The 27,447-nt window shown below is 41.5% G+C and overlaps 1 protein-coding gene across 2 annotated transcripts in view; it reads right to left on the bottom strand.

Annotated features, from left to right (window-relative positions):
- Window positions 1–27,447, bottom strand: part of plcl1 (phospholipase C like 1) — a 77,122-nt gene that overhangs the window by 12,584 nt on the left and 37,091 nt on the right. Inside the window, exons 1-7 of one of the 2 annotated variants that reach the window (XM_053328590.1) lie at window positions 8,971–9,042; window positions 8,591–8,878; window positions 8,387–8,474; window positions 8,184–8,329; window positions 6,703–7,094; window positions 5,426–6,548; window positions 5,113–5,289 (exon numbers count right to left, since the gene is read on the bottom strand). In XM_053328590.1, coding sequence (XP_053184565.1) covers window positions 5,113–5,289; window positions 5,426–6,548; window positions 6,703–7,094; window positions 8,184–8,329; window positions 8,387–8,474; window positions 8,591–8,878; window positions 8,971–9,027 — 2,271 coding nt within the window. In that variant the 5' untranslated portion in view covers window positions 9,028–9,042. Of the gene's footprint in view, window positions 1–5,112; window positions 5,290–5,425; window positions 6,549–6,702; window positions 7,095–8,183; window positions 8,475–8,590; window positions 8,879–8,970; window positions 9,046–27,447 lie in introns of those variants that run through there. The other variant, XM_053328589.1, reaches the window with a different exon arrangement.

Raw genomic sequence — 27,447 nt, forward strand, 5'->3', positions numbered from 1 at the left:
AAAAACGGAAAAAAATCAAGAAATATGCAAAACTTTAACTCATAGTACACAGACATGAAGAACCATGTCAATGTTCGTGTTTCACAAACATCTGTAGTAATAGGGAGAGGCTGGTGATGGATAGAGGAGCAGAACACATGTCACAATGACTGAACGAGGACCGGGCTGCCCCTTAGGCTTTAACTGCACTGTTAGAAAGAATATACAGCCTGTGTCTCTGTGTGTGTGTGGTCTGTCATAGGCTACTTTTGGGGACAAATTTCAGACTTATGAACAGTTAATTGGGGACGGCTTATACAAATGGGGACAAGAGCCATGTAACCAATAGGGAAAAAGCTGAATTTTGGGTCAGTGGTTAAGATTAAGGTAAGGATTAGGGTTAGGCAAGTAGTGGTGATGGTTAGGGTTAGGATAAATCTCCAGGAAATGAATATAAGTCTATAATGTCCCTAAAAGTGAGCATAATCTGATAAGTGTATGTGTGTCTGTATGACTTAAGTCACTTCGGGAACACAAACCAGACTTAAGAGCAGTTGATTGGGGAGAGCTTGTGCAATTGGGGACAAATGGTCAAAAGGCAGATTTTTCTCGGTCAGTGGTTAAGGTCAGGGTTAGGGTAAGTCCCCAGGAAATGAATGTAAGTCTAGTTACCCCAAAGTGACTTAATCAAACCTGTGTGTGTGTGTGTGTGTGTGTGTGTGTGTGTGTGTGTGTGTCTTTCTACCTTCTAGAGAACCTATTTCAGTTGAAAACCAGCATTATGAGGACATTTCTGTGTTGTGAGGACATTTTGGTCAGTCTTCACAACTTCAAAAGGCAATTGGTTAAGAGTAAAGGCTGAGTTAAGTCATTTAGTTGTGATTGTTAAGGTTAGGGTAAGGGGCTAGGGAATGCATTATGTCAATAAGTGTCCTCAAAAAGATAGAAAGACAAACATGAATGTGTGTGCGTGTGTGTGTCCAATGATGACTCCAATCTCTTCTCTCTCTCTTCTCTCGTTCTCAATTTTTCAGCAACAAGCCTGTGGCTGAGCTGAAAATCTCTGTGACAGTTAATTCAATCACTGCATGCTATTCAATAACCAAATGCTCTTCTGTAAGGACAGACGATGTGAGACACAAGACAGTATCTGAGGCTGAATCTCCATTCTTACTTCATCCTTACATCTGGAGTTGTTGGAGTTGTTGGCTGTCTGGAGTGTTCTCAGTTTCATGCACTGACGAAAAGAAGCTGTGAATAATTCCTCATTGAAATCCTCTTGTGCATACTGTATTTTCAAACTTCACCAAATAGTGTCTCCTAATAGAGTTTTATGCAAATGCAAATAGCAAAGTCTCTTAAAAAAACGGGGGAAAAAATGCTTTTTGCAAATGGATCTTTTTTTTTTAATATAATACAAGCTTGAGTAGAAAATGTCTAGACTGTCCAAATAAAGATAAAGAGCAAATGTCTGAACTGGATTTCATTTCACCTCAGTTGGCCCAAAAAAACACTCAATTTCTTAAGTTCAAAAGGTCCATATTGTATGTATTCTCCTCTCATTAAATGTACTGTGTATAAACCAAAACAAATAGTTTGCTTTGGGAGACATAATTGATAAGAAATACTGTAGTTTACCCGTAGCAATTCACTTCCATGATGCATTTCATCACATTTTCATATTGCACAATACTGCACCATAATACATTGTCACACTCATACTGCATAGAATTGATATGTGTATTATGAGTGCAGATAGATGACACAGCGTTTCTCATTGGGGCTTAGGAAAATAAGTGGTGTTAGTTTGCACTGTGAGTGTGTATGAGTGTGTATAAGTGTTACGTTACAATGGTGTGTGCCTATGTGTCTGCACAGTGTCAGAGCCTGCAGGACAAATTGATGAAGACATACATGTACTGTGTGAAAGCAAGCTTCAAGAGGCTGTTATGCACACTTAGGCAAACAGCATGACCTCGAATGTGTGCTAATACGTCTGATTGTGTGTTCCTTGGTGTGTGTCTTTCTGTCTGTGTGTGTGAGTCATGGTGCACTGCCCTCCAGTCCCCCACTCAGCCTTGGGTTACAATCCAGAAGGCTACTGAGACAAGCAGAGCTCCTCTCTCTTCTGCCTCTCCTTTTCCTATTCCTCTGCTTCTTCTCATAACAAACCATAACTCACAAAGATTTTTATCCAAAAGATATTATCATCATCACACTACTCCAGGTTATTAATAAGGATGCTTTCATAACAGGCCAGTTTGGTTTATTTTGAGTAAATCCTAGTGTGTTTAATTGTTTCATTTGGTTTATCCACTTCAGGGGATGAGTGTGTGTCCACCTTTGAGTAAACTCTGGTGCAGTTTGTTTGTGATGCGATACAAAGCAGACCAACCTCAGAACTGCGTGATAATGGATGTGAAACTTCTGTGTTTGGAAACTCTCAGCAATCTCTAATTATCTATAATCAATAAACAGTGGCAACACATAAGTATGTCAGAGCATGATTCCTGCAATTTTAAAGAAGGGCTCAATCTATCAATCAATCAATCAATATTTTCTGTTGTGTTGGCTTTGTGTATTTTGGCAGGTTCTTATTCAAAAGTAGGGATGGGGTTCAATAGCACTTTACTGAATCCAAACCCCTTATCAAAATGTATCATATAATAAATATTAGATGTATAGTGGCTGCCTAATTAATGCTCATAATCTGTCCCAACACCCTGAAAATGACATGAGCAGCATAATGAAATGTTAATTAAATGCTGTAGCCTGCTACACTTCAACAGCTACTTTCATCAAACACTGAAGGCAAACAGTAAATGTCCTGTTCGGAGCTACGAAGCTCATCAGATTAAAATGTTGACATGAATCAAACTATAACTGGTATATTCTTAAAGTGATGTGACGTGATAAACTCGCTTAGATCATTTCTCTTAAGAGGAGTCGACACTCTGTTGGTCCCCGCTGAACTACAAAATCACACGGTCCACTTGCGATTGTACACTGGTGGGAGTGATGTGATGTGTCTTTGGCTGAATACAGACACCAGCTGCAGAGAGCACATTAACCAGACAAACTGACAGAAATAATAAGAAGCTGCTGGTGCCTGAATGTTATGTACATTTCTCTTTGCTAATAAAATAAATGACTGAAACATTTTCCACATCATATACTGTAGGATCACTTGTTTATGTCCTCTTTTTAGCTGTCCAACCATGTTTATGATAGATGAGGTCAAGCGGCAGCCTTGATAAATCTTGGCATATCAACTATTTATTCATGAGGACTTTGCGAGTGCCACAGATGATTAATAAGCCATTAGGAGTAGTGTATGATATCCTGTCAGTCACCAGAAACATGAAGGTGCCCAATAAATGAGTTCCCATTCAGTCTATGTAACTTTATGTTTCACTTTGTATGTATGTTGAAAGTTTGTTTGTGATATTTCTCTTGGGATTTACATATGGGTGGCCATCAGTGCTGGTCACTTGCTGACATGCACCAGCTGTCAACATCAAACTGAGACATGCACTTAGCTCCAAATGCACTTTAATGCACTGTGTTGCTAACTGTTTATTCTTTTTACTCTCTTGGGATTTAACTGCTCTTATCATTTTTAAGAGAATTTTCAGATTTGTATCTCTATCCTTTCTGTTGTAGCACTTATTTTTTTTGGGCTAAGGGGAACAGCTTTTCGGGTTTTTTTGTGTGTGTATGGAAGTACAGAAAATGACAAACTAAATCTTTAATCTCAAATCTTGTTTTTGTCAAAGTCAGTTGTTTGTACATCAGAGTGAACCGAAAATGGATTAGTACTAAAGCTGGTTCACATTTATTCTTTGGTTTGGACGAGGAGGATTAAAATACAGGTGTGTCCATGACAACCTGTTTAAATGTAATATTTAGACTTGTGATTACATGCTTTCCGGCTGTACTTCATCTTTATCTGCTTTATGTCTGTCACCTGCAAAAGGGCTTAAGTAATTACACTAAACTATTCTTTAGAATTGCTGGTAGTGTGCATGCCCTCTGTAGTGTTTGTGGAGGTACATTATGTCTGCTCTAAGGCAAGAAGCTCAACACACACACACACACACACACACACACACACACGCATGACACAGCCACAGAGTACATGCCATATCAGTTGTGACAGCTTGTCATTACAGCTCAGCTACACTAATACAGGACTGTGTCAGTGACGGATAAAAAAGCCAAATCAGCACCGCAGTCATCAAGTCCTGTCTCATATAATGATTCACTGCATTCATAAGTGTATTCATGGAGGCACCTTATTCAAACCTTTATGGCCTTAACCCCCCTTCATTTTAGTACTTTCCAAAAACCACAAAAACCTCTTTTATCTAGTTGTCTTTTTCCACTTTTTCACGCTCATATGAATGTTGCACATCAAAATATTATGCAATAAGAAGCAGAATCTGCACTGGGTTAGATTAATGGATGATTCATAACAATAACGTCATCCACAATATGCTTCAAAGACGTCAGCAAGCTGTAGCAAAGTGCATTAGCTGCAACTACTTTTTTCATTGAAATCAGAGGTATTGGAGGGGATATGAGAAGGAATCCTGAGCTCCATCAAAGCTCTGGCATTTTTATTTTCATTTTTTTAAGAAACATACCAAACAATTTCATTTAGAAAATTAAAATATTTTCTGTCATGCAAACAGGATTATTATAAGGAGCTGTCATGCAGTTATGTAAATGGCTTAAAACAGGCTATTTGTTTTCTTAGTGTTTGCTCTATGGACATTATAATGTGCATACAAACATACCAAAATATACCTAACTGAATGTAACCTTTTAAACATTTAACCTACCTGCAAAGATTTGATTTTGTTTGAATTATGGTGAAAAGGAATTCAGTGTGTTACAAAATATGAATTCAGTTAAACAAGGACTTCATCTGCTCTTTTAAGTTTATTTGGAGTGCTGTACCCTCATACTTTTTTGTTATGTAGTGTATATTAAAATTTGGAGTAGCTGTATATCTGTCATATAGGACAAAAAACCTAAATTTCTCAAATAAATAAAGAGCAGCACATAGACAGGCCACCACATGTTCCACTGAACAGGAACCATAATGTGTACAGTGTTAAAATGCCTTACTTGAAACTCGAAGGTCTCATCAAACAGTGGATCATCCTGGTTCTGTGCAGCAGTGCGAGTCCGCTGCTCAGCACAGTCAGCCGGTACACCATGTAGCTCCAGAACAACATATGGGTCAATAACCTCTCCCTTAGCCCCCGATCCCTGAGGCTTAGGCAGGTTATGGGCACTGATAACCTGCACAGTTGAACACAAAGATATTAAGATGATAACTTATTTGACATTTCAGTTAAAAATCATAAATTCCATATCCCTCCATATTCTGCTGGGAAATGCCAATTAACCTAAATAAAAGACTGAGAACAGAACTAACCTTAATCCGTAGAGTCTGAGGTGGCACGCCTGGCACGCAACCCTGCGTGTGGGCACTGAAATATGACACCTCATCCCTCATTACAGCAGGTCGGAGAACATAACCACACCCTCCGTTCTGTGAGAAGCGACCTCTGTGAAGGTCCAGCATGGCACCAGGGGTCTGCTGGTTTAAGGCCACGAGCTGGACCCCTCCTTTCCAGTAACCTTGTGGGTTGGGGTTACTGGAGTCCAGGCGCACTGAGCTGGGTCGCACCCTGGTTAGGATGCGCTTGGTGAACATGACAAGGTCCTCTGGGCTCTCACTGGTCAGCCGCCCTGCCTCTCCCTCACCTAGGGAGCACAGTGTCCAATAGGGTGGCTCGGGAGGCATGGGCGTGCTGGGAGAGCAGGGACTGTTCGGTGGTGACTGCTGCTGAGTCTGTTTGTAAGACGCTCTTTGGCCGTAGAAGCTGCGGCTGCCCGTCCGAGCAATGGCCACCAGGTCTGACAGCTCTTTGTGAAGGCGGAGCTTCCTGGGTTGGGAGGGTGGAGGCACCACCAAGACCACACCCAGTTCCTCCTCACCAGGAATGGTCATTCGACGTCCTGCCAAAGGCCCTCCTCCTCCTATCTCCTCGTCCTCCTCAGATATCTCCCCATCAGAGCCTTCATACTCTGGAGGGAGCTTCTTCCCCACTATAAGGACGCGTCCCTTCAGCTGTTCAGGGGAAGGTAAGGTTGTGGCTCGCCCTCCCAAGCTGACAGGTAGGGCCTCTGGAGTGTAAAGACGGGAGCCAAAAACCTTCTTTAGGTGTTGTGCCATGGTGTGCTGCTGGGCAGGGGAGCAACGCTGGCATAAGTACACCAAGAGTGGGTACTGAGAGGTCAGGAAGGCATACTTATTGACCACCTCCAAAGCAGAGCGGATAGTGACAGGTGCATGATGGTGGTGATGGTGGTGGTGATGATGGTGACGAGGGATTTCTGGACCATAGTCAACCCCAAGAAGAGGTTCCCCCTCCGGGCCATCAGTCACTCCCAGCTCCAGGCATCGACAGCCGGACTGCAGGGCCTTGATCAGTCCTCCTATGTCTGCTCTCCCGTGGACCTGGTCATCCAGCAAGTAGGACCGGTACGAGGTGCTGAGGGAACAATCGACATGATTCTTTTCAGGATTCAAAAGATAAAGAATTTCCTGCTTCTAAATGGTCTTTATTTTATTTATCTTTTACAGAATGGTACATAAGAGACAAACCATAACCCTAACCATCAGTTAGACTGTAATGCCAAACACACCTGATGTAATAGTGAGACAGAGGCATGTTCATGTCCTGGCAAACCCCCAACTGCTCTGGGTCAAGCAGCTGGCACTCAGGGGACTGCAGGTACCTGGCAAATCCATCCAGACCCAGCAACCCCCTCTCCTTTCCCTGGGCCGAGGGCTCATAGCGCCTCAGGAGCTCCCAGCAGCCCTCAGTTGTAGCCAGAGACAAACCCTGCTCCGTCTCCAAGAAAAGGCGGAGGTCATGAGGGTCCAGACACTCCCGGTCCTTCGACAGTTGCACCAACAAGAAGTACACATCAGGTCGGGTGCAAAGCTCACAGTACGCCTCCTGGAACTCCTCGCATGTCACATGGGAGGTCAGCTTCTCCTTGCTGCGCTGGATTTCCTTGAAACGCAGACGTACCTGTTGGAAAGGAAAGAGACATTGAATAAAAGAGAAGAGAGTCAGGTAGGACAAAAAGTGGACCATTGCGGGGGCGAGTTCACTGCGCTAGAGAGGAAAGGAAGTGAGTTAATTAGCTCGCCAACATTGTGCCTCGTTCATTAGGGGAAGCTGGCAAATTTGATTAATCTTTGGTTATCTTGTTTCAATGAGGATATTAAAGTGACCCACATCATACAACACAGTGTAGTGTTAATGCGTTCATTCTCCATCTTCCTTCCTTCTCTTTACTTCATCTTTCTTTTGGTCAGCTTCCACTTCTCTGTAACGTTTTATCATATTCTGTGCTCATCCAAAAAAAGCCTCTCTGATGTCATCTTGGTAAAATGTGTCTGAGTACTTGCAAGTTGTCAGCAGACATTTCACCTGTCTGAAGCAATAGAGTTTTCAATGCTGCCCTTGTTTCCAGGGTAATTTTGTCTCTTTGTGTCTGTCTTCTATTCAGACAGCAGATGATACAGTAGTTTGTAGTGGGAGAAGTAACCGTAAGAAAAATCCCTTGTCATGACAGATTAAATGTTATGCTGCTCAAAAGTCCAGAACATGATGTCTATCTACGCTTTGCTCAATCACGACTGCCGATCTGATTTTAAAAGTACCGTGGATAGCACAAACACTTATTTTCAAGGATTATGGTTCTGAATCAGCAGCTCATTTACATTTCCCCTATTTTTATCTTCACTTCCTATAGCAAGAAGCATTTCTGAGCTGTGTAAGGGGAGGGTTACCTTGCGAGACAGCTATCATGACATCACAAGAAAACCAGATCACACAAAAATCTATCTTGTCAGGCTTCAAGTTACAAGCTAAAACCACTGTTTGTTTGGACCGATAAGCCTCCTATGACGATTCTTGCCTGATCTCACAAAGGTAAGACAGTGATAGACTGATGGTCCATGCAATACTGAAATGCAACCACCAACCCCAGTCTTATTATCACAACTGCATGAATTTGCCCATGTGCAGCATTCATGTCTGCATGAAGCATATGAATCAAAGTGTAAGATTTAAAATGTTCTTGTATTATTCTGAAGATCCAGGCCTGCTCACCTTGGCTTCCTTGATACCAGGGCACAGTTTACAGATGGTGGTAACTGCCACATCCTCTGACACAATGCCATAGCCGTCTTCATCAACTTGGGCGAACTCAGCTACCAGCCACTCACTCCTCATTTTGCTTCCCAGGCTTCCTTCTACTGACACGCCCCCTCCTTCACCCAGTCCTCCTCCTCCACCACATCCTGCAGCCCCACCAATGATAGAGGGATGAGCCAGCAAGTAACGAAGTCCTGTCACCCAAATGTTGGCTACATCTGCGGACAAGGCTACCAAGTCCAGTGTCTGTAAGGAGGGACAGAACATAAAGCTTACTGGATGGACGGATTGTGAGTTATGATTTTTACACTCATTTAAAGATGTAACTGTAAATCCATTTATTTTATGTTCTTTCTTCTTACCTGGTAGTCATCCCCATGTATGATAGAGAAAGCTGCCTCCTCAGCCAGGTGTTCAGAGAGGGGACCATTATGGAGGAAGGTTTCAGTGCTCTTCCCGGTGCGGACCTCCCGGATGCTGGAGACATCCAGTCGAGCCCGGTCCCCATCCTTCTTAGACGGCTCCCAGCGTAAGCAGCTCAGGTCATGCTCCAGGGTATAGAAACGACAGTAGACCCTGGAGTTGGGCCGGATCTTCTTCAGTTCACATCCGCCTTGCATGAACGCCAAACAGTCTGCTGCACTGCTTACCTAGAGCACAAAATCAATGTTATCATCTCTACATTCAATTGTGAAAGTACACCAATACAATTTTATTTCCAAGATACACTTATCTTCTGTACCTTTTTCTCTGAGGGCATGCTGCTGAAGGACACAGTCTTCTTTCTGCCTCCGCCCATCTTCTGCACTGAGGGATCCTGGGCAAAAAACAGATGGCCAGAAAGTTAAAATGAGAGTAAGTGTTTCTACATGTTAAGAGGAACCACAATAGACTCAGATGTACATCTAAAAATATTACTGCGCAGTCCTTGGTCACTGTATTTAAAAAGACAGAGATGCAGAGATGCAACCATGTACGAAAATATTGGTATTTTGCAATGTGGTGGTGGTCATGTAATTTCAGACCAATCAAACTGCTGCTGTTGGACTGTAATACTATAAGGAAGGAGGGGTCTTTTCCACCACATTGATAATCAACTGAGAACTAATTAATTACACTGTTAAAGGGCAGTATCAACCCTCATTGTTTAAGTGCTTATTCATGCGCTGGCTTCTTTCTTCATTTCTGTAAATATTAGAAAATGAGATTTCCGTCCTTCTGGCTGTGTTATTAAAAAGGGTCAGTTATAGCTATTTATAGACTTCCTATTTTAACGTATAGAGAGAGCATATTTTATATAAACACTTGAAACTACCATGTGGATGTTCTTTAAATGTATAACAAAAGGAACAATCTGCAGACTAAGCCGATGATTTAATATCACATCTGTAACAGTCGCAGTCTTGAGGGCAAAAGGACAATGATTCCGAAATGATTGGAGCTTGCAGGTTGGTTTTACAGCATTTTCTTTCACTATGGTTCCTGCACAGAGGAGCCAGTCCACTATGTAATCCCCCTTCTCTAAATTTGGACAGAATCTCTTTTATTTTCTCTAAGTCTTCCTGTTCATCACATCCTTATTTAGCCCGATGAGTTGAGAGCTCTGAAACATTCACAAGTGTGTTTATATCTGTAGCCTTACAAGATTTAAGGAGAATGGGGGCCAGGGACGTTTTTGTTGACGTGTAGATTAAGAACATTTACTTCCCCAGCGTGAACCTAAAGCCTGCACATTTTAGCACTTACAAATGTTTAGAGATGTTAATCACACATTAAAAAAAGAAACAAACTTTCATGAAAAAATGCGGATGGTTTTGGTCGCTATGTCTGGAGCACAGTCACACACTTGCCATAACTCATCTTTATATAAAGACAGGCTGTAAAATCACACATTTTAATTTAAAGGATGTTTTAGAGAATTTCGGAAAATATTCCCTTTGGATTTCTCTCTGGTTAGACTGAGAAAGGCTGCCTTCATGCTAAAAAGAGACTAACATGGACTGCTGGTAGGAGAAGGGACATAAACCATAGTAAGTCTCGAAGGTCAAAGGTCTATCCAGCTAAAAGACCATTAAACAACCCTTCAATGTGTCCCTGAACATAAACACAGGTCATTTTAAGCTGTTTGTACAGGAAACCAGTGCTGTTGTTTCTCTGTAAAGGTCGGTCCTTCCTTACAGTGCATACAAACATACCTATCAAGCAATGCTGCTAAGATCTCCCAGCTCTGCTTATCTCCATCAAGATTGATTGGCAGCTTCGTCTCTGATAGGTGAGCAAATGTCAATGCTAAGCTAAATCTCATTAGCGTTCCAGCATGAGTTTTCAGGCACCGATAGTAGCGCTTTACCGATTCATAATGAGCTGTGACGCTCATTGTAGAAATGACGGCAGTAATTACATGTGCTGCTGAGAGCAGAGAGCCGGCTGTGGACACTCTTTTACCCCCTCTACCTAAATCAGCCCGAAGTCTGTGGTTTGATATACTGTACTGATAGACACAGATGCATTTGCAGCAACTGCTGTTTCCCTTCGATATCTGAAATGGCTTCAGGGTTAAATGGCCTTGAACATGGAAGAAAAACACTGGAGATAAAGTGGGATACTTTCAGAGGTGACAAAAAAAACACCTTCATAACACAGCATACCAACCAACCACAGAAATGTGTTGTCAGCGCTGGAATAAGGCAGAATGTAGTCAATCTTTTGCTTTTTCTAATCTGCTAATTCATCCCTCATGTTTTATTGACACTGACTTGACTTCCTCATTGTTTGGAATCATATGGACCACAATGCTGTATGTGTAAAATAATGATAATAATTGCAAAATCAACTCAAAAATACTTCTTTTCATTCCTTCTGACCTCATAAAAAACCTTCTTTGTGTCATAAACTGGGCTTGAACATTTGATGAAGGTGGAAAAAGAACATACAGAAAAATACAGGAACTCAGCTCCACTCTGTTCTATTTTATTCTGTTTTTCCCTCACTACTCTGTGGTAATAGGTTTCAGAGCTGTCCACGTCCTCTGGAGTGCACAGAGGATCCACCCATGCTAAATCTCCACTACCAATCACAGATGTGATGAAAATGAGTCCAGATTTTTGAACAGCTGTGTTTTTTCAGCTTTGTGTCCTAATACCCAGAACACTAGTATAAAAAAAACACACACACACATCACATTTTTGAATGAGGGCAAAACTCTTAAAACACGGCACTCATTTTAATCTCATATTGTGCTCATGTATGTGAACTGACATATTTTTCCTTTAACATGATTATACTATAAGCCTTGCGGAAACAGACACTGTTGAAAACCTTACTGTAAACTATTTCTATACATATTGCAGTGAAATCAGCGTGACAGTGTGTGAACTCTTGTGAAACTAAATATTGCGTGTTTGTGTGACTGGATCTTTTTAGCGTGTGAAGAGCTGTGTCATTAACACACATGCCAGTAACCTCCCATCATCATCATCATCATCATCATAAATAATGAACACAAAGTCATCGAGGGCAACCTGAGCTTGAACTTGAGTTTACAGAACCCAGGTGCATCTGTCTCAGTGCCTCATTCGGCTTTCAAAACTAGCAAACTGTACACATTTGTTTCACATTTAATCCAATGTTGATATGTTTTTTATGTGACAGGCAAACACACTACTGATTCATACTTTAACAAGCTGTGGCAGGCTGCTGGCTCCTCAGAGGTCTGTGTGAAAACCTCCTATTGCTCACAGCTGATCTATTGTCCACAGAATATGAATAAACAAAGTCTACACTGCGCTTAAATGTAAGGACTTCATACACACCCACACACATTGTTCAGTAATTCGCAGAAGCTGTAATTTCGTCGCAAAACAACATCCAACTTGTCGCACATCCTGTGGGCCTGCATGAGGGTGTTCGTGACTCTTTATCCCCTCCTTTAAAAACTCCCCTAAACCTTAGCGTACAGTATTTTCAGCTGGAGCCAATGTTGTTGTGACATAAGTTCCAATGATTAACTGATTATGAGGGAGCTGAATTTCAGGCCTGGAATGTCATCATGAAAAACGTCCTGTAAACATGCACAGTGGGTTTGAGGCCTCACAGGCCTGCGTTCTGCTTCCTGCACCGAACAGGCCTGAAGTGGTGGTGGTGGGGGGGGTGGGGGGGGTGCAAGGTCTGGTTGTAGGTGAGACTTTAAGGAACAGGCAGGGGCACTGGTAGGTCTGGAGTCACAGGAGAAATATACAGTGGAAACAGATATAAGATGAAGGGGAAATGATCTCTTTAAGAGTGTTTACTTCTTCCTGAAGCAAAGAAAAATCGAGACTATGGGATTGACATGACTAAAAAGATATCCCTGTGTTTTGTTCAAAGTTGACAGTGCGGGGCTCTGCTGAAGTGTGATAGCAAAAAGTGGAGCAGTCGATTGACAGTTCCAATAAACTGACATTTTGGGAGGGAATTTAATACCTTTATTAGACAGCCATAGTAGAGAGACGACAGGAAAAGGATGTTGTGGCTCATGGTCAAGACTTAAACCCTGGGCCAATTTTATGCAAATCTGTCAAATAGTTTATATAAATCTGTCAAGATATTTCACTCCAGACCAGACTGAGAAACCAACATTGGCATATAAAGAGGAAAACTGTTATTAATTGAAATTGAGCTTATAAAAATGTTGCAGCAATTGAATATGATTTGGTTTTTCCATTTTAAAAAAGTACAATTACCTCATTAAAATCCTTAAAATGACATTTCCCCATTCTTCCTTACTGAAAAATCCAGAATCCATGATCCTAAACGTATTTTAATTTCAAAGGTTTCACTGAAAAGTCCACTCTCAGCGTGCTCGGAGGCACAGTGCACGGCTTAAACTCAGATTTTCGCTGAACAGAAAGAAACTTCCCTGCTCCAGCAGATGAATGTGAAAAGTACGGCACCCAAGAGGTGACATGGATGTAATTTAAAAAAAATGTTAATCCATAGAAAACAGCTTTCAAGTGTAAAACTGTTCACATATATCATCCTCACACAGTGAAGCTCAAACAACCAACTGAAGTAACAATAAGCAATATGCATTTTTGAGTGGGGGGGGGGGGCTTCAAAAATGTTAAAATGACCAGAAGAAGCATGAAATGTGTTAGAACAACAATACAGCATGCACATCTCCTACAGAGCTCTCGCTGTAACACATGAGCAGAGCGGAAGAAGTTCATAAGGCACCTTAGGCAGTCATCCACTGCGGAGGAAACCACAGAGGGTCGACACAGATACAAAGTCTCATTCAGACTCCTAGATTACTTCCTCCAAAGACTGCGTGTGGGGAATCCGAATGAGCTCTGGATCACGATAAACAGGGTGGGTGAGTGGTGGGTCATCTGCTTCAATGGAGTGGGAAAAGAGGACAACGGCCACATTTGGGTGGGCTCTTCAGGTACAGGGAAGCCGGTGGAGGTGAGCCACCATTCACCACCACTAGTTGCAAACACAGTCTCATCAAGAGGTCAATTTAGTAGCTGTTCTGGAGCTTTTTACTTTTGCTTCCAAGGTGAAGAATGATATTTAAACCTTATCTTTTAAACCAAAATGGAAAAGAAGCCTAAGCTCAATGACTGAAGGAGAAACATCCTTGGATGTATGAAATCAGCTCAAAAAATGGAAATTAGAACTTCTACAATCCCATGACAACTGCATAGACTCTTTCTGCTGATGAAGATCATGTAACAAAGCTCAAACACAGCCACTAAATGGACCTTGAATGAATGATGGTCAATACTACTTATGCTTGAACCAAACACCTTTACTTCCTATGCTTCCTATGCTCCTTACTAGTATGCTAGACACACTGTTAACCTACAATGCACACCATTTATTATGGAGAAACAACACCTGACAGGCTCATTATTTATTTTCAAAACTTGGACATTAATCACTACTTTGAAAACAATGAGTGAAAATATTCATATTAAATAATCAATAATACATATTTGTCCAAAAGCAATGCAGTTTATTTAATGTTTTTATTGTTTTTATCATCACTCAAGGCTCTGGCACTTGATCATCAACTAATTTGATTTATTTTTTACTCCTGTTATTAATGACAAGCAAGAAAAATAACAAGTTTTGGTTGTGTGCGAACATAAAATTCAGGTGAAAATGATCCAGAGGAGGCTGACTGAAAGAAGTTCATTCTTGGCCTTGGAAGTTATCTATTGAAGCAGATCAGGAGATGTGTTTGAAAAGCTTCTATAAATTTCATTTTGACATTTTTTTTGTTCTTCTGCCAAACAGGTAAAAAAAAAAACACAGTGTACACAAAACTTACATGACAAACTGGGCAATCACAATAGTGATTACCTCAGAGACAGACAGAAGATGGGGGGGGGGGGGGGGGATGAGGCAGAGAGGGTGAGAAACAGAAAGCTAAAAATCGTTGCCTTGCCCCATTCACTACACAAACATGTATTGATTTCCAATTCCAATATTCCCACACCTCCCAGCACCGGAGAGAGAGACACAGAGAGGTGGCGAGGTCAGTTTTGCCAATAAAGGCTGTTTGCTTGTTTGTCTTTATTCACGTAACTGTCCCACAAAATGTCTTTTTTATTAAGTTGGTCAGCGAGGAGGCCGGACAGACGAGCTTAGTGAAAGCAGGTCAGCGGGTATTTAGGTGGACAGAGCAGGACGGGGGCAGCCATAGACTCATGTGTCACTCTCTCTCTGGCTGTGATGCTTTGGGGCACGGACGTTTGGGAACATTGGCGTTGTTGTGGCAGTTGTTACTAATCCAGTATGTGTATGCGTGTGTGTTACGTATGTGTATGTTTCCACTGTCACTTTGACATCTCGGTGCATGACATGATGCCGTCCAGGAAACTATGGCCACGTCCTCATAAAGCCTTTAATGCAGTGCTCTGTTTGGCCTAAAAGGGCATCTATCAGTTATAATCCACAGCCTGCATTAAGCTCCATCTCCCTCTCTGCAGTTTGTTTTACTTCTACGCTCTCTTTAGCTCAGATTTGATCATTCTCTCCGTCGCTGAGTTGCTGCCAGGGGAAAAAAATCTTAGCACAGATGGAGAAATGGTGAAGAGAAATGGGACCAAAAGCTGGAGGGAAAAGAGAGAAAGGTCAGACAAGACAAATTAAGAGGATGGATTAAAAATGAAAGGATGTCCTTAAGTGGAGATGGAAGAAGATTGTTGGGGAGTAGAAGGGATGGGGGGGGGCAGTCAGAAAGGAACAAACCAGAGCAAATGGCTTGACAATTGTGCACGCAGAGACAGAAAAAAACAGCGAGTAGGAGCAAATTGAATGAAAGAATGAGGGAGATGAAAAGAGGATGGAGATGCAACAAGTGGACACAGAGAGAGCAGAGAGGAGAAAGGAGCAGAAGTAGATTAAATGGATACAGAACAATAGGTCATTGTTCTGTGTCACGGAGGCTCAGTAGTAAGCACTGTTGCCGCACAGCAAGGTCTAGGGTTTAAACCTGGCCATCACTGATCCTTTCTGTGAATGTAGTTTGCATGCTGTCCATGTGTTTGAGTGGGTGTCCGCTGAGCGCTCCAGTTTCCTTTCACCGTCAAAGATATGTACGCTAGGGTTAATATTTCTGTAAGCGACCCCTGACCACTTGCACTGGCTAAAATAACTGGAGTTGGTCCCTGCTGCTCCTAAGGTATAGGATGAGTCACATGCAGAGGTTAATCTTCTGAATATACAGAATTATATACAGCTGAATATCATTGTCCTACATAACTACAGAGAAAGACAAGATGTTATCATAGAAACATGGTTAAACTAGACCCACAAGAGTAGTGGTGCAACATAGCAGATTCCTCTACCAAAACCCTGTTCAAAACCCTTCATGGTGGTCAGACATTTAGTCAGTGCTGGTCATCACAACAACCCAAGAGCCCACAAATGCCAGCAGTAATGGGGGCTGTCAAGCCAAAGAAGAAATGGTGATTCAGAGTCAGGTTGTCACAACAGAACTTCAGACTCAGCTGTCTCTGGCTTGACAGACTGCAGCTGTTTGAGTTGGAAAAATAAAAGCCCAGGTGTAGGAGGCATTTGACAAGGCTAAAGAGGTCATTTTTTACATTTTACATTTTTTTTACATCGCAAACAATTCATCAACTGAGAAGATGTAGAAAGAAATTTCCAAGACTGTTCTGTAATGGGCTAAATCTAAGCATGGGTAATAAATTCCATTATTGTACAGTATATAATGGGGATGTAGGTCTGCAACTAGAGACTAGACTTTATCTCTTTTTGCCTTCATTGTCTATGGTATTTTTTTTCTTGGTGGCATTAAACTAGTAGATGAACATGAGAGCCTTGATTAAGGCTTGATTAAGCCTTTATGAAGCATTTCAGGCTTGATGGGAATAATGTTAACATGTCATTCTAAACTGGACTTTAATATGCAGCTGTAACAGTATCCACTCATCTGTGAGGCTTTCCACAAGATTTTGGAGCCTGCTGCTGATGCTGGCAATAAGGTCTGACTGGCAGTCAGTCTTACAGTTCATTCCAAAGGTGTTGGATGGGATTGGGGTCAGGACTCTGTGCAGGCCAGTTGAGTTCTTTCAAACCCAACTGGGAAAACCATTTCTTTATGGACCTGGCTTTGTGCACTGGACTGCACTCAGTAATATGCTGGAAAAGGAAGGTACTTCCCCAAACTGTGGCCACAAAGTTGGAAGCTCACTATTGTCTAAAATATAATTTCATGCTGTAGCATTAGGATGTCCCTTAACTGGAGCTCAATGACGAAAGCATGGAAAGTGGCTGCAACCAAAAGTTCACCAAGTGGTCATGGGTGTCTGCAGTGTGCCCACCACAAAATCATGCAGGTTTCAATACCTCCAGTGTCATTTCTATGCTAAATCAGAGCAGTTCATACCTGTAAGTGATCACTTTCATGTGAACATAAGTTATAAAAGCTACAATCCAGAAAAACAGACAGCAGCTTGTATTACATCACCCTGTCCAGCACTGTAACCTTCAACAGACACTCGCTAAACACTTCACACATATCGGACAACATAAACTGAGAGAGGCAATGGAACATTAATGTGAAAATCCATATTACAACTGTGACAAAGCTCACACTCTCACATGCACATTCTGCACACACACACACACACACACACACACACACACACAAAGTCATTCATCAGCCCCTATACTGTGCCCGTACTATGCCTAGATGTTTCCATCCATTGAATAAACTTGCTAACCTTGTGCGCAATTCATACACACACTCATACACACACATAGCTGTTACAACCTCCAAACACCTGGCAATTGCATAAATCCAGTCCCAATCTGATCTCATGATCTAGCTAATGATCCCTCAGCACATTGGCAGTAGATTACCACAATAGATTACTGCCCTGCTGCAGGCATCCGCAGGCCTTACAGCCACTAATCCACAGCAAAGGACGGGCCACTGTGTATCAAAGTCCCAGAACTGGGCAGACCACACACACACACACACACACACACACACACACACAAATGATCTGGGATTGGTACATACTAATGGCAGAAAGGCTGCAGAAGGCTGAAAAAGGAAATACTTTGTTCACACCAGACATTTTTGCTTTAGTCATACTGTACTGAAAAGGAAAAGCACAGGTGGAAATAATAACATTAACAACGGTTCCGTTGCATCAAAGAGTCCCATAGGCCATGTCTGTGAGCCAAAATAAACATAACCAGTGCCCCGGAAATGGCACAGTTAAATGGAATACAGCCTTTTTTAGCCATGCTAGTGCCATGGCTCTAGGGATGGCATGGTCAGTTTGTTGGTCTAAAGTGAAATATGTCAACAACTACTGAATGGATTGTCATGGAATCTTGTAAAGACATGAATACTAACAACAAGCATCCTGCGGTATGACTGTGGTAATCCTTTAACTTTTCTACTAGCACAAGGATCCCGAACCCTCAGGCCGCTATACTGGGCCTCAGAACATTTGCAACTAGTCCATGAGGAGACCATGTGATTCTGAAAAACCCCTTCTTCAGTATTTCTTAAGCCCAAAATTTTGTTATGATCCATGCATCTTTGCAAAATAGACAATGCTAGAAGCTTGGTGGCATAATAACTATCCGCAGGGCTTACTATATCTGGCAAATTAACAGCTAACCTGTTAGCAAACTGGTCACAATAGCTATCCAAATGTCCTATCGATCTATTTTCTCTGCGCAGTGCTGTTTATTCCACCCTGGCATTTTGTCAGGATTGTGCATTTCCCTTAATAGTGAATCATGATCTTTATCACTAACGGGTCAATAAATTCACATACTTCATTCAAAATATGCAGCATTGACTCCTGCCTCATAATCGACTGCAAACTATTTCACTTTTATGGAGCAGTAGGGTTAATTAAAAAAGGATGGTGCAGATCCACTGATCGCTGCAATCTCTATTAAATTCATTGATTTTGCTGTGAAACTACACCGTTTTAAACTCTGGTGTGACCTACCCTTAGTGGTGACCAGTATGGTTGAGGAGTAAAGGTCAAGGTTTGGCAGGTAGTGTTTATCATACCACCTTTAGCATCAGTAGTACTACTACTAAATCGTATTAAATCTACATTTTCCACTTTCAAAATCACTTAAGAAAAGCATATAGTATCACAAAAATGTCCAGGTAATAAACATAGACTGTATATAAATATGCCCACAGTTGCAACTTATTGTTAGCACCATCTTTTCCATTTGGAGCCAGGACCTTCCAAAATAAGGAGTGTGGGAGGTTGCCTGGATACATTCCTCGCTACCTCAGACCAAAGTGAACACTAGCTTACTGGGAACACTGGGTGGTGCACACTTGCGCTAACATTAGCTACTTTAGCTAAATTGTTCTCAGAGGGAAGGTATCATAGTGAAGTAAGATAAAAACTTACCGAAAAATTGCAACAATAGTCCGACTCAGGAAGAGCAGCAGGTGAGCGAACTGTCAATCAACTCTGACACGGCAGACATCAAAGCTATAATACATCTTCAAATCTTCAGATCAATAATTTCTAAAATGACCAACAGCACACTTATCAGAAGGCCCAAATTTAGTGATTGAGACAACAATGAAAATTTATTGACTTTGATTGAGTATTTCCACAGAGAAGTTAGAGTTTGGAGCCAGTGATTAGCCAGCCAGCATCGGTGGCATTGCACTTTAAGGTTCCTCCACATAGCCTCAAGCTGTGCAGATGCTGCTTGGTAATAAGTAGCAGAGAAGTTACAAAGCTACCTTTCTGTTGCCCTCTCTGTGATTAATCAATTTGTACTTTAGTATAGTTGATCACACACAATACAGGTGTTGTCACGGATCTGTGTTTACTGTATAGTTAAGGATTAGGATGAAACGAGAGACCAACCACAGTGATTCCAGTCTCAGAGCTGAAAAGAGTGAGCCCATCAGAATAGTTGGAAGATGCTGCAGCCCTTTTGCCCTGAGCCTATACTGTATATGTGTGTGTGTCTGGGGCTCTTTAAGCTTGATTTGCCTTTTCTTATGGCAAATTGCACACAGACACTGTTCACTGATGGAGCTTATTGAGAGATGAGATCGGCAGAGTGTGCTGAGGAACAAAAGGAGTCACTGTGAAGGAGCAGAAATATTGGTGGAGGATAGAAATCTGATAAACACATTGAGGGAGTTGTGCAAAATGGGAATGATTAATTGATATCCGTGCCCAGAAGTGTCATTGTACGAGTCTGTGGGTGGCAGCATCTATGCAGATATTTCAGTACATGCCTACTGATTGTATTTGGGTGAGTCATCCGATAAAAAGTGCAATAAATAACACATCCCTATAGCACCTCTGTATTGTTGCTTCTTCCTGCACAGTATGGACTCTGTACTAGTGAGCAAACCACTGTTAACAACACAGTCAGCTCAATTCAGATCATTATAAATGCTCCACAGTTATCTCAATCTAATTAGAATCACAACAAGTCCAATAAACCAAATCCATGAGGCCAGTAACCTTTTACAAAGCTTCACATCAGTGACCTGAACCCCAATTGGACCATGACTAATGTGTTGGATGTGTATTCACAATGTGCAATTATCATTAGACAAATTATCCTTTTCAATCTGGGGGGGGGGGGACTAAAAGAAAGATTTCAGGGTTGTTGTTTTTTTTGTGGGCATAAAATGGAAAATGGTCAGAATGACAAGTTTTCCTCTTAATCTCAAAGGGAGTCCAAGATCCATGTTGTAATAGACTCTAATACAGTTAAACTCTAATGTCTTTATACAACAGTGAAACCAAAAATTGGTGGAACAATAAATTAAGCGTAACATATCCTCTTAAACACACACACACACACACACACACACACACACAACTATTTATTAGGGGGGAAAAAATCTGGATTTATCTAATATGACTTCACCTTTGAAACATATTATTTCATCTAATCAAATAAAATGAAGACATGAAAATGTGTACTCGAGATATTTTGATACTGGACTGTAAAAAACTTTAATTAATGGCTGGGCTAGGGGGAAAATCTAATTACAGTGACCTGGATTCTTCTGTATCTTGAGTATTGTTGAAGCTTTGGCCTCACACTGCGCAGATGATTGTGAGGGGCAGCAGAGGTGTTGGGGACATTTCAATCAAAGCCATTTGCACGACAGGCTTCCAAGCACGCACAGACACACACACACACACACACAGTTAACAGGCTCTGGCTCTGGCTCCCTGCCCGTCTGCCCTCATATAATGAAGAGAATCTCTGATGGATTTCAACAAGGCTTTCTGCTTCACCTTGGCTAATTCCTTGCACTGCACACAAACAAGCTCTCTCTCACAAACACAGACACACACACACACACACACACACACACCTAAAAAACAAGGCCAACTATAAGATGTGAGTTCCTTGGACGCCTGAAATGAGTCTGAGCATGAACACATGTATACGCATAATTGTTTCCCCAACAATCAAAGTAGCCTGTGCTGACACATTTTCCTGTCTCTATGGCAGCCAGCAATGCCCGCTGCCATCTGCAACATACTGCACATAGATTATACCTATTGTGACAGAAGACATACCAAACATAGTCAGGCAGACAGAACAGCAGCATCTCCTTCATGTCTAGACAATATCCCAGTCTTAATCTACCTCATTCTCCATCTGCCTTTTTTGTCTTTCTGCCTGTCTGTCTGTGTTTCTCCATTCTATTGCTCCATTCAGTTCTCCTGAGTCCCACCAATGATTGTCCCCCAGACCCTCTACAGTAAATGGTGCACCTCCCTTCCTCTGCCTCTTGTCTGACTTCTAACTCCTTTTTTTCCCCTCTGTCCGTCTTCCTTGCCCTTTTCCATCTCTCCTATCCCTCTGTTTTCTTTGCCCTTTATCTCTTCCCTCCTTGTCTCCTGCTCCATCCCTCCATCCGAGCATTAGTGCTATCAAGGGAGGCCTAGAGGGGTCTTTAGGCAGTGGCCACAAGGGGCCTTTATCCAAAGCAATGACACACTTCCAAGTCAAGAGGACATTTGTTATGTAACAGCTTAAAGCTTCCCGGCTTCTCTGGTGGGCCTCTGACTCGGCTGATATCTACAAATGTGCACACGCGCAGAGATAAACACAAACAGACTAACACACACACTCAGGGATGGAAGAGACAGAGGGAAACAGGGAGACAGAGGGAGGGGGAGGGAGAGAGAGAGAGAGAGAGAGAGAGAGAGAGAGAGAGAGAGAGAGAGAGAGAGAGAGAGAGAGAGAGAGAGAGAGAGAGAGAGAGAGAGAAAAGATTAAGCTGGAACAGACATCAAGGGGAGAGAAAGCAGGAGAAGTGACAGAAGGAAAAAGGAAAGGGGGGGGGGACAAAGTGACAGATTAAGAAAGGAGAAGGCAGAGAGTTATGAGGAAAAGAGAAGATTGTGAAAGAGGAGAAGGGGAGAGATGAGCGAAAAAGCAATAAAGAAAGAAAGAACTGTCAGAGAAGCCGAAGTTAAGACTTATTGTGGAAAAATTAATGAATGGAGGAGCAAAAAGTGAGGAAAAAAAAGAAGGGAGATGAGCAAGAGTAGAGAGGAGATGAGGTAGGTATCAAAAACGCTGAGAACCAATCAGCTTCTACACGAACAAAAAAAAGAGCAGACTGACATCGGAGTGCTATTCCTGCTCACACTGTGGGAAGGAGACATAAAAACAAAGATGAGGAGAGGGGAGGGAGAGGAGGGAGACAGTTGGATGGCAGCCCTGTATGCTTCTGAAAAGGAGATGTTTAGTAAGTGGCTTGATGAATCTTTCAGAGATGTGGAAGGAAAGATGGGGGAGGAGAAAGAAAGCAGCAGGAGTAGGAGGAGAAAACGAAGAACAGAATGAGAATGAGGAGTAGGAGGAGGAGCGGGAGGAGAAGAAAGAGATCATTTTGAATAATTGACTATAAAACAATTGAACCCAGATAGTTTTCAGGTGGTTTATCCTGATACATAAGAAATTTGAACAATACAACGTGGGCTTGTGTTCGCTACGTATGATTAATGTGGCTGAGTTTGCTTGTGTGCTGGCGTGTGTGTGTGCTGGAGAGTCCTCTTAAAGCAGCAGAAATGTCGACAGAAGGCTTCGGAGCAGCCCGTCAAATGGTGGGCCTGTCAGACAAGCCCAGCACTGGCCAAGACAGCAGTTACATAACCCCCCTCCAAAAACCAACGTACCCACAGAGACATGTCAGAGCAGTGTCTGGCCTACACACACACATACACACACAAGTTTGCACAGCTATCCTTGTTAGGACATTGCATTGACTCACATTCATTGTGGAAAGCCTAACCCAAACCCTAATCAATTCATGCCTAACCTGACCACACCTTCACACTTCACCCATAACCTTTATCAGGACCTCAGAAATGACATTTTGCCTCATTAGGAATGGGCTTTGTTCCCCAAGAGGACTACAGGTCCCGACAAGGTCGGTGTTTACCAGAACAGGGACCAACAAGGTAACAAAAACGTGTTCACACACACACACACTGGACACACACACATACGCACACACACACACACACACACACACACACACACACACACACACAATAACTCTATTTGCACATTGTTGATATTACACTCCTATTCTTAATATGATTTCAGATGCTGCCTAGCAACCCCAGGTGAAGGACATAAGTTGGGGTAATGAAAATGTAATAGTATCAATCTTTGTTTTTTTAATCCTGAACAAACAAAGAGGAGAGGAAAGGAGAGGAGAGACAAAACAACAGAGAAGAAAAGAGAACTTAATTTAGAAGCACGTGTGTGTGTGTGTGTATGTTTGTGTGCGTATGTGTATGTTTGTGTGTGCGTGTGTATGTGTATGTTTGTGTGCGTGTGTGTGTGTGTGTGTGTGTGTGTGTGTGTGTGCGTGTGTTTCTAAACTGCACAACACAGCGTCACACCCATTTCCTGTGTGAACGCCGGGGACTGAAATGATTTCCGCAAACAAACGTGAATGTGAACTCTGCTAATTTGTGCAAAAGTAATCAGTACTTAGATACTGAAATAATAGTTATCATACAATCACTCTATCAAGCTTCTTAACGCCCAATCTCTTCTTCACAACTGCTGTCTGATCTGATTTTTTTCCCGTCATATTTACATGGATTCCCGGAGTTGAGAATGTTACATCTTCATGCAGCTTTCCGTGCGTTTTATTGAAAAGATACATAATCTGATTAAACACTGGCTTGACCCTTTAAACTGATGTACATGGAAACAGATAGTCTGCCTTGTAAGCCTGTCTGGACTGAGCATCAGTTGTTACAAGATAGTACATTGATATCAAACCACACACCCAATATCAGAGTACATTTGTTGTTGAACATAACTCAGTCAATCTAAAAAGGTCAAAATATTTGTTCTCCAGTATAACATTACATAACACATGGTGGTCAAATAGAGAATTTATCAAGTCAGAGAATTTATTTAGTCAGGTAAAAGTCATCTGCAGGGAAGTCTTGTCACAGCTGCAGTTGTGTCAGCAGTACAATGAGTGTATCTTCATAAATCGGTGATCACAAAAGGTAAAAAATCATATGTGATGTTTCAATTAGGCATGAGGTCCCCTCTAGATTTAATCTTGGGGTTATGGCAAAGATTAGGTTGACAAACAACTTTTTGGCTGGACCGTGCAAACTGTTTTACTTTAAAATGCTAAATATGAAATGCCTCTTGGGGAAACATAAAAAAACCCCAACAGAACAGAAATAAAAGGGTAAAGGGTCTGAAAATCTAAATTAAACCAAACAACATCTAATTTAAATTGCAGAGCTATAATAATCATGGTGCCAGGTGTGCAGTGTGCAGTTCACCAGGGCACTGACACAAACAGCTCGGGGATTTATGGTCACGTGAAACCAGGGGGAAGAAAAAAAAACACACAAGGTCAAATACCAAGCCAGCTGCCCTCTGCACAGATGTAGTTTCATCCTTCAGTATCTGATGTGAACCAACTGAAAATGAACAACAGCTCTTTTGATTCTTTTAAAACTGACAAGACAACACTGTTCACAAATTCATTTAAAGATTGATCAAAAGATAAGACTTTGTACATGCAGAGTTTACAAGTAGAAACAATGGTGAAATAGTTGCTGTACAGTTTTTATTCTTTATATCAAAGGATTGAAAGAGAATTAGAGCCAAGTGTGACAGATGGAGAGGGAGAGAAAGAAATGATGTTCGAAGTCAGTGATGCTAACATTAAATGACAGGATTTCTAAACATTTGAGACATTAGGAGCCTCCGTAATTAAAGGGCAGTCGCACTGTGTAAACACCGTCTTATACAGCCATATATCAGGAGAAGGAGAAGTCAGACAGAGAAGATATATTTTTATTATTATCATTACTGAAACGTCCTCAAAGTTGAGTTTACATATCCATTTATTAATCCAAAGTGTTACTTCCTTGAGGAGAAAAAGAAACTAAACCATGAACAGAAAAACAAGAATGGGAAAAGGCCCAGGAGGGTGAAAAGTGGATTAAAGGGGACCTATCATGTTTTTTGTGGGAGAGATAGTAGAGATAGTAAGGGAGGTGGGGAGAGAAACAGTGAGCAGCTGGACTGAAAAACAATAATATAACAAGAGTAAGATTGGGATTAATGCTTGAGGATGACACAAAGTAACATCAAACCAATATTTAATTCTTAAGTTACACAACTTTAAAAGGGAGAGGTCAGATACCAGACAGTGCCAGTACATTTACTCTGTTCATGGGACACTGTCTGTTTAAAACTTGCAGTAAGAGGGCCGTCAAGCTCTTCAAATATTTCATTGTTAATTTATTCAGTCATGTGCCAGCTGTCAACAAATCGTGAATCTGAATATCACACTCCTACTGCCATTCACACGCCTACACTTTTAGCACCCGACTCAAAGAAATATATACAGATGGGCAACAAATTAAAGGAGAAACCAACATAAAGCATCTTAGTAAGGCGTTAGGCCACCACATGCCACCAGAACAGTTTCAATACACCATAGCATTGATTGTACAGTCTCTGAACTCTACTGGAGGGAGGAACACCATTCATCTAAAAGATATTCCCTCATTTGTTTTGATGATGGTGGTGAAGAGCACTGTCTAACACGTTGGTCCAAAATATCCCATAGGTGTTTAATTGGCTTGAGATCTACTGACTGTGAAGGCCATAACATCTGATTCACATCATTTTTATACTCATAAAAACATTCATGTTTCATTATAGGATAAAGGTGATCACTAGAAAATCTTTATATTGATTTGCAGTGACTCTTCCCTCTAAGGAGACCCAAATCTAAAATTCCCACCACACCATTACAGGGCCACCAGATCCCCTCATTAGGGTTCAAGCATTCAGACTTGTACTGTACCAGTTCTTTCTTTAATTTGTCATCCATTTCTAAGTTCTCAAAGAAACCCAGTTTCTAAAATAATATTGGAAAATCCAACAAGAAGAAGCATCAAAAGCACAGAATAAAAAGGGTCATTTATAACAATAAAAGGATCATTTCTAAAAGGACATAATACACAGATAAAAAATCTTCCTTCTGACTTCGCAAACATCTTTACAAAGCTGTCATTGTAAACTGTGTTTTTTCCATTCCATTAACCACAGATCAAACAGTGCAGCGGCTGAAATGTCTTTCTGCTTGGATTTTTCTGTTGATGAACCGTAAGAGAACCCTGAAACTAACTATGTTTGCAGCAGTTTATTTGAACTCACATAACCTGCAGATTTTTTCCATTAATTTGATTCATATTGCAGAGCTGAGGTCACTGCCAGGTGACACCTTATAACTACACAGAGATGCCTGTAGAACTGTAGATTTTGGTCTTGTAGCAAGAAAAGTGTGCAGTGCTAATGGAAAGAAATAATATAATCCAAACCAACTGACTAAGGGGCATTTATCCATAAAACCTTGTTTTATGGGTATAAGAAGTCAGATGCTGATACCTAGTAGGCAGTAGGTCCTAGTGCTTGAACATATGAACCACAGGAAAATGTCCTTCTGGTGCCAAAACTCATATTCACTTGTATTATAGGTTTCAACCAGTATGACTTGTAAAGAAAGAAACCTTGAACCTCCCCCACACAAACACAACAGGCAAGTCAATCTTGCCTAAGTTACAGGAAATAGCTGGCAATGTATTACTTTACAGTAACTCTTTGTTAGCACTGTCTGTGATAGCAACCAGTTGTTTAATTCCACATCCAGCAATTATGGAACAACATTATCATTAATTTTGAGTTGTGTTTCTGTCCACCTGGTCAATGTAAGGCCAATATTCACTCTATTAGCTCTGTTTTGGTTTCCACCAACTCCTGAGGGAAATATCTGGCTCTTTAGCCAGCTTAGCTTCTAATGCTCCAATGTGTTCACCAGCTCGTCGCTTACTGTGTCTGTTTGCTGTTTGGCACTTAGCAGGTAGCATACAGAGGGTTTTTAGAGCTTTTTTCTGGAAAATGCTGCCTGCTGTGGCCAAAAACAACACTATGAGAGCACTGGGAGTGAGCCAAAACAGTACTGTAACAGCCGGACAGCTAAACAATGAGCTGAAAGTCACTGTGAAGCTCTGTAAAGTCGAGCATAGCTGCCAATTCACTGATAATTCTTTGTAGGTTCATCACTAGAAGCGACGCCTCTGATATAACTAATTTTAATTTGATATATTTTAAAAATGAATGGAAAATAGGCTACTGCTTTATAAATTAA

The sequence above is a fragment of the Scomber japonicus genome, chromosome 11 (genome assembly GCF_027409825.1).
Source record: "Scomber japonicus isolate fScoJap1 chromosome 11, fScoJap1.pri, whole genome shotgun sequence".
Classification (NCBI taxonomy): Eukaryota; Metazoa; Chordata; class Actinopteri; order Scombriformes; family Scombridae; genus Scomber; species Scomber japonicus.